Below are 16,202 nucleotides of genomic sequence, written 5' to 3'. Positions count from 1 at the left end.
ATTATAGAGGTATTTCAACATCCTTCTGTCAATAATTGATAGAACAAAAAGACAGAAAATCAATAGTAACACTCAACTTGGTTTAATTGACATTTATAAACTATTTCTCCCAACAGCAGAATACACATTCTTTCCAAGTGCACATGTAACATGTATCAAGATATAATACATTTTGCACCATAAACGTTAAGCCTACAAATAGTAGTATGTTCTCTAACCACATGGAAAAACATTAGAAATCAGTAACAGAAAGATATCTTGAAAAATACCAAATATTTGGAAACTAAGAAACTTCTAAATATTCCATGGGCCAAAGAAGAAATAAAGAGAAAGTATTATGAACTGAAAGAAAATGAAAATACAACATATCAAGACTGTGGATTCAGTTAAAACAGTACACAGGGGGAAATTTATAGCACTAAACACCTATTTCAAATACCCATAATTTATGAATTACGACTATAAAGAAATGGTTCTCACGTGTGACTTCTCAAGTGGGTATCATACTATAATTACTTTCTTAGCAACACCTGGAGTTTATTTTGAACACTATTGTACTTTACTATAATTCCCTTTGCAGACTAGAAGTTCTCTGCTTTAGAAAAGCAGCAACATGTGGTAGATAAAACACAGATTCAAACTGGGTTTGAATTCTAGCCAGGATAGAGAAACCCTGGACTCGTTAACCTTGTCTGAAAGTTTTTTTTTTTTTTCCTGTGAAGAAGGAATAGGACTGCCTATTTCACAAGATTATTTTAAATTGATCATCATGTGCTGATGCTGATGACTAAAAATGTAAATGCAAAACTGTCATATTTTAGTAATAAATAAAAAATGATTAAAAGTTTTTTCTAAAGTTTTATCCATTACCTTGCCACTGGTAATATATCTGCAATTAATTTTAAGAAATTTCTCAGTAAATGCTTCTTCCTCCTCAGAAGTTGAAGATACAACTCGTGCAGGTCGAATACCAGTAAAAGCAGATGAGAGAGTTTCTTCTTTTGGGTGGACTACATCAGGATTCTTTAAAAAAAAAGAAAAAGATAAAGACACTTCAGAGAACCAAATAAAACTAAGCACACTTTTAAATGCAAATGAATAGCTCTCCCCAGTAAGGGTTTTTCCTTCTCATCACATTCTGTAGATCAGCTCAAAACATTTTTATGTAAAAAAATATGGGAAAGAATGTCACTTCTTTTACATTTGGTAAAGACCTCTAATAGAGCTTACACTTACATTTTCAATGATTTTTTTAATGGGAATATATATATACTGGTTATAATATATGTGTGTGTGTGTGTGTTTGTGTGTGTATGTACACACACACATACGCATTCAGTTGCTCCTGAATCAAATCACTGGTCCTGATCATTTAATATATCCCTCAGGTGCTGGGAGCAGAGAAAAGGTGAGTGCTTGTCTGTGAAACCTAGGAATTTAGCAGAATCCACTCATTGAAGAGCCTGTTAAAATCTCAAGCTATAAAGAATTTATCAGTACCATTTTACAAAGTATTAATTAGTTAGATCATAGGTTCTTAACTTTTTTGATGCCATGGACCATTCCTACAGTGAAGCCTACAGACCTCCTTTTCAGAATGTTTTTTTTTGAATACTCAAAATAAATATAGAATTACAAAGAAAAACAATTATATTGAAACAATTATCAAAACACTTTTTAATCAGAGATATATTTATTTATAGATATATATGCTTCTTTATTAATACATTAAATAACAAGATTAGTGATGACTCATAACGATAATTTTGAAGTACATGGCCATAAACAACATTCTGTGATATCTACAACAACTCTAAATTGATTTGAAAATATGTGAGTTCTATTGGGGACAAAGTCACAGGTATCCCTGGTGCTTTTCTATAGTTTGCTGCTTATATTCTTAATCTTTAAAAATGTTAGATTTCACTTAAAATTTTTTCTATCCAAGTTCTCATAGTTTTCCCAAAGTTCAATATTCTGTACAAATGTAGGAAGGTTAGACAGATGCCTTTTAATCTTTGTTTTAAATACCTCCACAGAGGCATTTCATACCTTATAAGTAAATGTACAATGCCTTATATAATAGTTTTCATAGTAGCAAGGTTCTTCAGAGCTTTGAACTAAAATCTGCCACTTTGTAATTAATACCTAATAGTTATGATTTGGCCTTTTGAAATAATAAACAAGACTGCTCCCTCTTCAGTCTCACAGACTTTGAGATACTTGAAAAGAACTATCAAATTTTAACATAACTTTTTCTACTCTAATAAATGGATCTAATTCCTTAAATACTGTCCTATATAGGACAGAATTTTTAGACTTCCTTTCTAAATTTCATATACTCTTCCTAAAATATAGGGCTGAATCCCAAGCACTTGGGCAGATACTCAACAGACATTTTTTGAAGGCAGACCAGTTCAGAACACTGCAAAACAGCTACCTTTGATATAATTATATTTTTAAAAAACCTAAAATGGAATTATATTTTAACAGCTGCATGACACTGTTATAGCATTATCAATCTTTTCATTTTGTGATGCAAACTAATAACTTTACATTCATCCTGTTGTCTCTGGTAGTTACTGTATCTAAGAGTTTTATATCATATATAAATTCATTTAGCACAGATAATTAAATAAGGGACATTAATAATAATATTAATTGACATTTATGAATACCTTTATATTTAAGTATATTATAAAGACCATTTCATTTTCAAATCACTCATAAGGTATATACTATTACCTTAATTTTTAAGGAAACGTATGCTTGGCCAAATTCAGTAACTTGCCCAATGAGTAAGATAAAGCTGAGATGAAAACCCATGTTGCCAACACATGAACTAGTGAGCTTAACTGCACTACTATATGCTTTCCATTTCAAACATTCTTCTAAATGATTGCGTGCAGAGGGGAAAAAAAAAAGCCAATACAGAGCCATCAGAGGGCCCCCTGCAAGCTGGCACAAAGCAATACACAAATTTTGTCTATGACTGTTCAGTTATTCCCAAATCAGGTGACAACAGTATCTACTAAATAACCATATTACTCACAGAAACTGTATCAGGGTACATTGTCAAATATTTTCCTTAAACATATACCTCATAGAACAACATGATCTCTGAGGTTCCCTCAAAGTCTCAAATTCTACAACTCAGTATCAATAGCAATCCCAACTTGTCAAAGTAATCCTATTAAAAAGAATACATGAGATTAGCTTAATGAATGCTCAAAGTATAGCACAAAAGAGTATTTCTTTAAAAAAGATCAAAGTTGTTCAGAGAAATCAGACCTCATTTTAACTTACATACATGTACATGATCCAAAGTATCAGTATCTCTGTATCTCTGTGAATTTACAGATTCTGCTTCTTAATAAGGTGATTTGAATAAGCTTATTTGAGTGCTTTCTGAAGCTTCTTTGTGCAATTTTGTTTTAGCCACTAGGGATGGAAAGTTCCTTAAAAACATAGGATTATAAATATTTATTTACCAAGCCTCAATTGTCACCTCAATTGTTCAAATGTGCAAAAGGAAAGCAATGCTATGACAAGTGACCCAAAAAAGGTTGACTTATGGTCATCTTTTTTGTACAGTATGATTAAATATTATATAATTTGTAGAGTATTATTATAAATCATTACCATAAGCTAATTAGCAACTCCAAACTCTCCTTTTCCCATGTTGCCTTGGCTTTATGGAGTTTTTGTTCTTTAGTGATTGAAAATATGTAGAAATGTTCTCTGGTAACATGTAGGTAAGGCATACAAAATTTGAGGAGGAAAAACCATACAGGCACAGAAATACCAACATTTATATTTATTTCATACAACATATATAATATATAATCTAAAATAAAATGTTTATTTTTAAAGCAATGTATATTATGTTTCTTCACTCAATCCAATAAATATGATGGGTACCATTTACTTCCTATAAATTGTTATGTTTAACTATCACTTTCAGAATTTATTTAAACTCCACTTCTTAAGAATTTGAGGCTCTTAAAACAAACATACAGAATAAAATACAATACAAATAAAAAATATATCAGAGTGAAGAAAAAATAATATGCAATTTTAAGTGTTGTACTTGGAGTTTTGGATCTGGCACTCAGCTTTTTAGCAACCAGGTTAAAAAGCAAAGAAGGATCAATTTTTAAATTCTAATTATGAGAACAATGCTTGCTTTCAGAATCTAGAAGAAAACTCTCACCCAGTAATTTAACTATTTATTTGTGATGTTACAAATATAGAAATTTCTTCTATATAAAGAAATGCTTTCCTAAAATCTATATAAATACAAAGTCCTACTATGAAGTTTTATATTTTCACATATTTCAAATATAAAATTTTGTTCTAAGAATGTAAAACTAAGGTATAATTATAGCACCATCATTTAAAAAGCACATATTAAAAAAATTATAATTCCCTAATAAACTGCTGGTATTTAAGTTTAAAAGCACCAAAGCTAAATTATATTATACGATATATAGGTAACATATAATTCATGTGTTATTTATACATACGGCATTTATAGTTGTTTAACTTTATTTTAATATAATATGTAATATATAAGCTTATGTTTATTATATAATAAAGTATATATAATTACATATGAAAATTTAGGTTTAAAAGCATGAAATTTAAAATTATAATTTATATATTATATATCAGATAAAATATATTTTATATATTATATATTTTAGTGATTTTAAATTTATTTTAAGTTTAAATATATAATATTATACACAGAGAGAGAGAGGAAGGAGGTGGAAGTAAGGAAGAAGGGAAAGAGGGGAGAGGCATGTTTGTGACTAGTTTAAGGATGGCACATGTGAGAACAATTTCTGAAGCATATGCTATATTTAATCTCTTCAAACTATACTGATATTTCTAACTAAAATTTTTTAACTTCTTGCATGTGTGCTATTACTTTAGTGTCTGTTTTCAGGTATATAAGTTCAGGATGTCAATGAATTATGTGATTAGTATGATTAAAATAGAGGGAGGTCTATTTTATTAGATTTCACAAATATTCTCAAGATCCCCAAAACCCTGTAAGAAATTAACATCACTCTTTTATATATTTTCTCATCTATAAGTACAGAGAATAGTCACTGAATGTCTTTTTAAAAAAAACCTTATTTGACTGGAGTTAGAAAATCTTCTAAAGTCCCCTGACTAAACAATGTGGTTCTCTTGAAATTTTATAAAAGGTAACGTTATGACACTTCACTGTGTCACCCAAGAAGATATGCTGAAGTCCTAACCCCCTACATCTCAGAATGCGATCTTATTTGGAAATCAGCTTTTCACAGATGAAGTGAGTTAAGCTGAAGTCACACAGGAGGAGTAGAGTGGACCCTTAATCCAATTTAATTGGTTTCCTTATCTGAAGAGGAGACCACTATGTGAAGACACAAACACACAAGAAGACAGCCATGTGATACAAAGGCAGAAACTGGAGTAATCTGTCCAACAAGACAAGGAATGACAAGGACTGTGGGCCAACACCAGATGCTAGAAGAGGCAAGGAAGGATCCTCCCCCACAAGGTGCTTGCCAACATCTTGATTCCAGACACCTAGCCTCCAGAACTGTGAGGTAAGTTTCTGATTTAAACCACCCATTTTGTAATCCTTTGTTACAGCAATCCTAGGAAATTAATACAGGCAAATAATATTTTTTTAAGTTACATAAACAGAAGAACAACATATTAAAAAGTCCAGAGAATCTTAAATATTGAGAAAAAAAAGCAATGCTTTTGTTCACCTTTTAATCATTTTAAGCAATACTTCCGATTATCTGCTTTACTTTTATTTTTGCTTTGGTAAGCAAAAATGTGCTACATTACTTCCACATAGCTCTTTACTACAAACTTTCTAGTTTCTACAATTTGGGACAAATATATTTTAATTTTATATTGTATGTCTCAGTCACAGAGAATCTGTACTGCTAATCCTTACCCTTTCATCAATTAGTTAAAAAAGTGGTTAAGAATATAACACAAAACCTGGATGTAGACTGTCAGGGTTTAAATCTCAGCTCTACCACTCATTAAGTATGTGACCTTGTGTAAATTACTCATTCTCTCTATGCCTTAGTTTCCTCATTAATAAATGCATAGTAAGTATTTTTTAATGTTAATAGTAACTGTAGCAGAATAATTGCCTATGCTTAAAAAGAAGCTTTTAATGTGCCTAAACTCTATTAATGCTTTATATATTTTCTCCTGTAAGACCTTCTAGGCCTTCCATAGAATCTCTTAGTAGTATTTTTTTCAAAATTATATTTTCTTACTACCATGAAATATAATTTCAAAATTATATTTTCTTACCACATTATAAGTACTCTACTTTTATTATCGTTTAGATTTATTAGAGTATACTAAAGAGTGTTTTATATTAAAGAGAATACAACTATCTGCTAGCCCATCTTTCAGTGGAGTATAGTAACATAAGCAGAAATTTAAAAGTATTTAAAACCATTTCACTTTTCCATATTATTTATTTAAAAGTTTTTTCCCTCTGAATTCCATCCTAAATATATCACACTAGTAGTTCTAGCCTAAAATGGCATTAGCATAATAAATAAATTTAAGATGCAGAGAGGAGAAATCAAAGGAGGTAAACAAACAAAAAAGGTTTTTATATTTACAAAAGAATGTTAAATTAAAAAAATTTTACAAGATGATGATAGCGCAAAAGTGACAGGTTTTACTACACTCACAATGATTGAATATTACTTATCTTTTTGGGTTGGGTCCAATTATTTACTGATCAATAGTAGTTTCTGAGCTATCAATTTCTAGCTATAAAGTGCTAGTAAAAAAGCATGGGCTCTGGACTCAGACTATCCATGTTGGAATACTAATTCAGGTAAGTAGTCTAGCTTTTCACAATTTTGCTTTAGGGTATGGAACACAAGCTAAATTAACCGAAGGCTACACTGCTCTCCTTTGTCATTGCCCCTTATGAATATATCTCTTTGTTAAGTCCCATGGGAAAATGGCATGGACATGTTCAAAAAGGTCCAGTAATCGTTTGGTTCAGTATCATTAGAAACTGACTTCCATTTTCATCGATGATGAAAATAAATGTAATATATTCCTTTCATGTAGCTGTATTCTAAAGTAGTTGTCATTTTTATAAGATAGCCAACAAATAAAACATTTGAAAAAGACCCCATTTCTCCCTCCCTCCCTCCCTCACCACAAACACACAGAAAAAAGTCCCTAGGCAAGGAAACAAATAGTTATTAATAATATCATGTCCTTTACTCCATGAGAGAAGTGGAACTAGTCTAATACTAGAGCTTAGGAACTAATAATTCCTAATAATTTATAGGCAAATTAACATTAATAATTTGTGGGGTTTTTTTACTTCTTTTTTTTTTTTTTTTTTTTTTTTGCTGTACGCGGGCCTCTCACTGCTGTGGCCTCTCCCGTTGCGGAGCACAGGCTCCGGACACACAGGCTCCGCGGCCATGGCTCGCGGGCCCAGCCGCTCCGCGGCATGTGGGATCTTCCAGGATCGGGGCACGAACCCGCGTCCCCTGCATCGGCAGGCGGACTCTCAACCACTGCGCCACCAGGGAAGCCCGATAATTTGTGTTTTGTTACCAGTATGCCATTTGGTATCCTAAACTTTGAGTGCAAATTAGGGCAGAGAAAAGGATGTCTCCTAAAATCGGCATAGCAACACAGAAGAATCTCTCACAGGAGTCTAGCCAGTTAATGGAGAAATAACCTTTTACATGTAAACATAATCACTGGGTCATTATGAAAATGGGAAATTATGATTAGTATTACTTTACACAGGAAAGGCACAAAAAAACATAATTCCTGTCAGAGGGATTTTAATCAAAAGTATTAAATAAAGTTTTTTTCCTTGGAATTCATTTGTAAAATGTAACATATAGAACATCTATTCCTTTAAAATCCTAGATAAATTAATAAATAATAAAAAATAATAGATTAATATACTATTAGTTACTCCGAATTAATATTCTAAAGAACAACTAAGATAATAATTTTTTTTCTTTTTTTTTTTCTTTGGCAGTGGGATGTGGGATCTTAGTTCCCCGACCAGGGATCGAACCCGTGCCCCCTGCAGTGGAAGTGCGAAGCCTTAACCACTGGACTGCCAGGGAAGTCCCCATAAATTATTTTTTTAAAGTGTGCCAAAAATGAACTCAAGAGTTTTAAGTATTATATAAACATTCACAGAAACTCAAATAAAAGTCAAATTGGACATGGACTTCCTATCATGATACACTCATGTTTGTTAAGTAAAATTCCTTTCTTAGTTAAATTATTATATGATATTTATAAAAGGGCTGATGAATATCGTTGGATTACTACTACCACCAACAGTGATCAATTTAAGCTGTCTGATTTAATAAGAATGTTTCACTTTAAAAACTGGGATTTACAAAGTTAATTAACAAACTAAAAAAGTAAAATTTCATTCAAGCCATAGGCAAAGTAGGATTTAAAAAATGATGATATATACAAATACCGTGACATTTCTTGATAGCTTTGAAAAGAAGGGAAACTTACAGTGGTCTTATCAAGTTCAGCCTCGGATGATGTTGGTGACAGAGGACTTATGGGGCTTAGAGACGGGGAGCTCTCAACACTGGAGACATATTCAGGATCAGGAACATATAAAACCTGGAAGAAAATATTCACATAAAGATTTAGTCAAACTAAAATATTAATCATCAGATGGTATTCTCTAAGCAAGCACCATTAACAATGATCTTCAGAAATAAATTTTAACAATTAAAACCTTCAGATTTAAAGAATGTTTATTACTGAAATAACTGTAACAAAATTTTTAAAAAGATATTTAATTTAGATAAGTTTGATAACACAGACTGTGGGCAACAGTGAAGGGAAACAGTAATTCTTATAAATTATGGGTGTTCCTCTTAAAGGACAATTTGTCAACAGCCAGCAAAACTTAAAATGCACATATCCTTTAACTGAACCATTTTACTTCTAGGATTTGACTTCATAGATATACGTGCATATAAAGAAAAAGAGAAACAAACAAGAGTGTTTCCTAGAGCAATGTTTACAATCGCAAAAAAGAAAGTCTAAAGCTTACTGTGCTTGGTCAAACCATAATACAGGCACACCTCGTTTTATTGTGTCACCTTATTGGACTTCGCAGATACTGCGTTTTTTACAAACTGAAAGATTGTGGCAACCCTGTGTCAAGCAAGTCTATCAGTGCCATTTTTCGACTGCATTTGCTCACTTCCTGTCCCTGGGTTACATTTTGGTGATTCTTCCAATATTTCAAACTTTTCATTATTATTATATTTGTTATGGTGATCTGTGATTAGTGACTGCTGCAAAAAGATTATGACTCTCTGAAAGCTCAGATGATGGTTACCATTTTTTAGCAATAAAGTACTTTTAAATTAAGGTATGGGGCTTCCCTGGTGGTGCAGTGGTTGAGAGTCCATCTGCTAATGCAGGGAACACAGGTTCGTGCCCCGGTCCGGGAAGTTCCCACATGCCGCGGAGCAGCTGGGCCCGTGAGCCATGCCCGATGAGCCTGCGCGTCCGGAGCCTGTGCTCCGCAAGGGGAGAGGCCACAACAGTGAGAGGCCCGAGTATCGCCAGAAAAAAAAAAAAAAAAAAAAAAATTAAGGTATGTACTTTTTTTTTTTTTTTTTTTTTTTTTTGCGGTACGTGGGCCTCTTACTGTTGTGGCCTCTCCCGTTGCAGACCACAGGCTCCGACGCGCAGGCTCAGCGGCCATGGCTCACGGGCCCAGCCGCTCTGAGGCGTGTGGGATCTTCCCGGACCAGGGCACGAACCCGTGTCCCCTGCATCGGCAGGTGGACTCTCAACTACTGCGCCACCAGGGAAGCCCAAGGTATGTACTTTTTTTAGACATAATGCTATTGCACACTTAGCAGACTACAGTGTAGTGTAAATATAACTTTTATACACACTAGGAAACTAAATAATTCTATGACTCGCTTTATTGTGATATCTGCTTTACTGCAGTGGTCTGGAACCAAATCCACAATATTTCCAAGGCATGCCTATATATTAATAGAGTGCAATACTTTACATACATGAAAAAGTCTGAGATTGAGTTATGCTTAAATAGAACATTTTTCCAGAATCAAAGTTATTTATTTTTTTTTAAAGAAGAAAGAAAGGCTAGAATATTTTTGGAAGGGGATACATATTGGTAACTGTGGTTGCTTCTGGAAAAGGAAACTGTAAGTCTGAGATAAACTACCTTTAAAAAAGTTTGAATTTTTTATCAGGTACATGTACTGCTTTGAATATTTTTTAAAGCTCTTTAAAACTATATTTGAAAAGACAACAGTTATTTTCAATATGTATTAAGAAAAATTCACATGGATATAAGTGACATTTAATTTTCTATTCTAGAACCAATGTGATTTGTTCAAAGTATGCATAAAATTACTCTTCTTAAATTAACTATATTGCAATGGATACTTTTTGTCTTACAACTGATGCTGCTTCTAACCATCAATGCATTAAAAAAAAGATACCTGTCCAGTAACAACTGCTCGGGAGAATAACTTATTTAACTGAACAAGTTCGTTGGGCGTTGTATCAAATTTCAGGGCTATACTATTCAAAGAATCCCTTGATTCAACCTGTTTAAGAGAAAAAGAAAATCTGTTAAAACAGAAAAACTAAACCATGAGGTTTAATGATCATTAATATGTCTATGGACCAATTTTACATTTGACTAAATAACTGGTATTTCCATCTTTAGAGATAGGATAACTTGACAAATTTTGTGTTTGTTAGCAACTGATCTCAACCTATTATGATACAGAGTATATGCTTTATCATAATACATCACAATTACATGTAGGCCTCTACTTCAAGCAATTTCAAAATACAAAATATAATTTTCAAAACACAAACAAGTGATTTTTATTTTACAAAGATTTTAAAATATAGTTTGTAAAACATATGTAACTTCTAGAAGCTAATTTTACTTTAGCAAAGTATGCCTGTATTAAACTTAAACTTAAAGTGCTGTTTCTAATGATCTTTACATAATCTGCCATTTAAATAGATAAATTAGAAAATATATTTGAACCAAAGCTGAGGAATATGTTTTTGAATCAGTATATTTTAATGATCATATTTATAGAAATCTTAAATCATGGTATTTAATTGTCAATTATCCTGAAAGAAAAAGTCATTTGATCAATGTATTCCTTCAGAATTCTCTATACATAAAGCACCTCTGTAGAGAATGATAAAGTCCAATGAAGTGGTTTTAGGGTATAAGGGATTTACAATCTAGTTAGAAAATAAGAAAGACAAAAAAGGTTATATAAAAGATAAAGAGCAATTTAAATGAAACAACAAATGCAACAGAAGCTCTGAGCAGACAGAGCAACATATCTGCTCCAAATTGTCCAAGAAAGACTTTATGGAAAAGATTTAAAGCTATCTTGAAGAAGGGGCAGGAATTTGAGAAGTAGAGAGAAGGGAAGAACATTCAAAGTGAAGAGAACAGAACTGACATATCAGGAGACAGAAAAGAACAAAACACTTTTGTGGGATACTGTCTCTTCCTCCTAAACCATCCAGGGTACACTCATGAATTTAGGATTTTAGGAAGGTAAGTAGAGCCAAATCTCAAAAAAGGATGAGATTGAAAGGGCATTTTGAATTAGACTGTAAAAGACTTCGAAAATCAGGAAAAGTAGATATGTATGTGGGGGTAAAAAAACAAACAAACAATAAATACATATTTTTTTCTTTAATAGTTTTGTAAAACCAAATTGATGCCAAAGACACAGACTAATAATCCAGCTCTGCTCTCTTCTTCCATGCACACTTTCTCATCTATGAAATGAGATGGTATGTCACCTACCTCATTGAGATAATGTATGTAAAAGCTCTCTATAAACCAATTTTACTTTGCAGAAACATCTGGAAGTTTACAAAGTTCATATTAATTAACACACATTTCATCTTCACAATGATCCTATCAGTTGTGGTAATGAAAGCAATAAAAACACCAATATGAAGCAAGGAAGTTAGGCCGAGTGGCATCTTCGATTAGTGGCTACAGGTCTATGATTAATGACACAAGAGAATGGATGCAGAAAAACCAATGTAATACTACAGCAGCAGATCATCTTTAAGGTCATACAAATGTAAAGAAAGAGATAAAGGTATAAGATTTTCAGATAAGACTCAAGAGAAAACAGGAATGGATTGAATGAGGTTGTAATAGAGCACTAGTTGTATTACGTCAGAGGTGCAAACATTAATGATCAACTGATGCTAAATCCAAAAATTCCAACCTGGATGAACAACAGATTGAAGGAAAATGGAAACAAGAAAATAAAGCATTAGGCAAGGATGAAGAAAAAATTGGTAAAAGGTTTGCTATAATTTGTTACATATGAAGTGGTGGTAGGAAATGTAAGCATCTAGAAAGGCAGAAATAGAAAAAAGTTTGGGTCTTACTTCATACAGTAAAGTTCTTAAGCTCTCCAAGTTGCAGAATGTAAATGGGAAAGTGAAAAGATACAAGGAACCACTCACATTTGGAATCAACAAGAGCAGAACAACCAGTGAAAGAGGTGTAAGATACAGTCAAAATGTTAGCAAGAACAGGGCAATGAAGCATAATGATAGCAAAATGTAGTACAATTAGTTTCAAGAATAAATTGAGAAAGGACAGTATATAATCAAAGAAATAATGGCTGATAATTTTCCAGAATTTATGAATGGCATGATTCCTTAGAGTGAAGAAACAGAATAAGTAAGATAAAAATTTGTCTGAATCTAGACTTATCACAGTGGCACTATAGAACTGTAAGGACAAGAAGTAAACTTCAAAAAACAATCTAAAAAAAGAAGACTGCCTAGAAATGAACAAAAATAAAAATGCAACAGAAGGGCATAAGATAATAGATAACTGACAAAGTGCTGATAGAAAATAACTGTTAACCTAATAATCTATAGGCAGCTCAACTACCAGGAATGAGGGTGCAATGAAGACTTTTCAGATGCTGCCTGATTATCCATTCACAGATCCTCACTGAAAGATACATTAAAGAACATTGAGAAGGAAAGTAAAACCAGAAAGAAGGAACAGTAAGTGTTATGCAACAACAAAGAAAAAGCCACCAGGTTTGATAATTAGAAAATCATTAGTGACCTTGGACAAGGCTTTCGGTAGAATGGTACAGGGATATTAAATTAACTAGGAAGAAAATGGTTATGTATAGCATTTTCAAGGTCTACTTGATCCTCCTGAAAGTAATTTTATAGTTAAAAACTAGGCGTGTATGTGCATATATAAACACATATATAATATATATGTATGATTTTAACTTTAAAGCTATCTAAGGTACAATGACTAATTTATACTATATTTAGGTGGTCTGGAAATACATTTAAGCTAAACCATAAATATTTTAGAATAAGTAAATGTTGAGAGTACACTGTGATATTAAAAGATTTCAAAAGAAATATAGAAAAATATATATTTTCCCAAATATAAAAATCATGTTATGTACCTTATATAAAGATATTATACGAAGATCTTACAAATTATAATAAGAATAGAAGACAGTAATATCTTAGTTTTAGAAACACATCTGTTTCTTTCTTTAGGATATGGCATCGGGAATAAACAAAGGGATAAAAAATGAAAACAAAGATCTCCTAGAGGATGTTTTATAACTTTTCTTATCAGTAACTGATTATCTCCCAAAGGTCATTTATAACATAAGAAAAAATATATAGTAATTCCTCAGTATCCCAGGGGATTTGTTCCAGGATCCCCACAGATATCAAAATCCATGGGTGCTTAAGTCCCTTATATAAAATGGCATAGTTATTTGCATATAACCTACACACATCCTCCATATACATTAAATCATCTCTAGATTACTTACAATACCTAATACAATGTATGCAAATAGTGGCCAGTAAGGGAAATTCAAGTTTTGCTTTTCAGAACTTTCTGGAATTTTTTTTCCCCAAATATTTCCATCCATGGTTGGCTGAATCCGTTGATGCAGAACCCAAGGATACAAATAGCCAAGTTTCAATTAACCTTTGCCCAAAATAATGGTTCTTAATTTAAATTTAAATTTGCTACCGATAACACAAGTTTTATTGAATTACAAGAAAAAAATTGGTAAACTCCTGAATTCAAAACCAACTAAACTTTTGTAATTCTTCAAAACCACAGGATTACATATGTAGATAACATCTTATGCCTCATGCCTACATTCTTATGTCTTAATAAACACTAATGAATACATCAAACTACATTACTCAATATTTTACTGTCTGAATTTATATTCTCAATTTCTCAATCATGCAGAGAAGGTACAAGCACACTCAAGTTTATAATATGTTTAAGAGGAGATTCTTTTGATAGTAGTAAATATAATTCTACCTTAAATTATCTGGTTTCAAACCTTTTTAAAATACTTAAAATCTCAAACTGTCAATTATACAGTATATGAAAATAAAGTATAACTCAAGGTTTTGATAATTTGTTCAATTTTTAGAATTTATGAAAAATAATCAAGACTCAAACCAAGATTGGAAGACTTCGTGATGACAAAAATGTATAAATTGTTTCAACTTGCTATTTTCTTAATACAGTTACAATAACATATTAGAAAAACATAAAATAACACAAATTAAGCTCAGTTAAAGTAACAGATTTTTAACATGTTAAAATTATCTAACAACATTTACATTCAATCAAAGAAGCAGCACATCACAGACTAAAGTTCAGTTTTCCATAGTAACCAGAAATGTGGAAAGCTGAATGCAAGGAAATTTGAGGGTCATTTCAAGAACATAGAAACTTAGCCATTAATCAGTGCAAATAATCTAATGTGAGAGGTTATTCTGGAAAATTAATATAAACTTGTTTTTTCCGTATTCTATCTGCCATTTTCATTATCGTTAGCACTGCTGGGAATATAATGAAGATCACATTTCTAAAAAAGTAAATATTTCCCTAAAAGTCTAACCTAATAAAAAATTATTGTACCACAGGAACTTTAACTCCAAGTAAATTATCATTTTGTTAAATTTGCTAGAATAATTATGTTTATATCACACTTAATAACTTTTTTCTTTTTTTTTTTTTTTTTTGCGGTACGCGGGCCTCTCACTGTTGCGGCCTCTCCTGTTGCGGAGCACAGGCTCCGTGGCCATGGCTCACGGGCCCAGCCGCTCTGCGGCATGTGGGGTCTTCCCAGACCGGGGCACGAAACCGTGTTCCCTGCATCGGCAGGCAGACTCTCAACCACTGCGCCACCAGGGAAGCCCCAACATATTTCTTTAAGGAAAAAAAAAAATCCTAAAATACAGTTAAGAACTGAAGTATCATTATTATTAGTAAAACAGTTATCGAAAGTGGTGTACAGATTTTTAAAATAAGGCAATTAGGAACCATTGTCTTATTTACAGCATAAGCAAAGAATGTCTCAAATAAGACTATCACAAAGAGAAATCAGCTTTTTCAAAACAAATAACTTACAGTATATTCAGTAGTCCCTTTGGGTTTCTGAAAAGACATTCTTCTCCCATCTTTCTTGTCTAGGGTCTTCTTTTGGCCAGTGTCTGAAAAAAAAATGATGCAAAACCCTATTAAATTAATTTTCCTTTCACAGTAATGTCAAGGACTGCTAAATAGAGCTCACTGGGCAGGTATCTACTGGATTCACCAGTAATACAGCTTGCTACTTAGGATTCTCTACTCTAAAACACAACCGAGTATCAAAATAAGTAAATGTACTTCCTTCCTGCTTGCTTTACGAACTGACCAGTATGAAACACTATTAGTAACTGGAAGTCAATTCAAAACCTAAGTAACTGTCAGCTGAAAGGAAGGTATTAAAAAGTAAATTAAGGGCCATATCTTTCAACACATCTAACCTGATTATAGTAAAACTATATTTGAAGATTTTAACCAAACCAAGTCTGAAACATGTAACATTAATCTTCACAGTGTCTCTACTTCTACAATCATAGTAAAAGCAGAGTCGTCTCTATGGAATTGTATTAAATTACTGAATTCCTTACATATACCATGAAGTAGATTAAGATACTCTTTCATATACAAACATACTTTTATGCACTTCATTTCAGATAGAGTGCCAACTATTTTTCACTTGCTTATCAAGACATTTCAC

General features: G+C 32.3%; 1 protein-coding gene across 7 annotated transcripts in view; it reads right to left on the bottom strand.

Annotated features, from left to right (window-relative positions):
* The window catches only part of OXR1 (oxidation resistance 1), a 457,011-nt gene that overhangs the window by 64,166 nt on the left and 376,643 nt on the right, over positions 1-16,202 (bottom strand). For all 7 annotated transcript variants that reach the window (XM_060115560.1, XM_060115558.1, XM_060115561.1 and 4 more), the window contains 4 exons: positions 15,548-15,630; positions 10,548-10,655; positions 8,560-8,673; positions 871-1,023 (listed from right to left, as the gene is read on the bottom strand). In XM_060115560.1, the coding sequence (XP_059971543.1) occupies positions 871-1,023; positions 8,560-8,673; positions 10,548-10,655; positions 15,548-15,630 (458 nt within the window). The remainder of the gene's footprint in view (positions 1-870; positions 1,024-8,559; positions 8,674-10,547; positions 10,656-15,547; positions 15,631-16,202) is intronic.

The sequence above is a fragment of the Mesoplodon densirostris genome, chromosome 13 (genome assembly GCF_025265405.1).
Source record: "Mesoplodon densirostris isolate mMesDen1 chromosome 13, mMesDen1 primary haplotype, whole genome shotgun sequence".
Lineage (NCBI taxonomy): Eukaryota > Metazoa > Chordata > Mammalia > Artiodactyla > Ziphiidae > Mesoplodon > Mesoplodon densirostris.
Note: the sequence above shows the minus strand (reverse complement) of the source record. Positions and strands in the feature narration are given on the sequence as shown.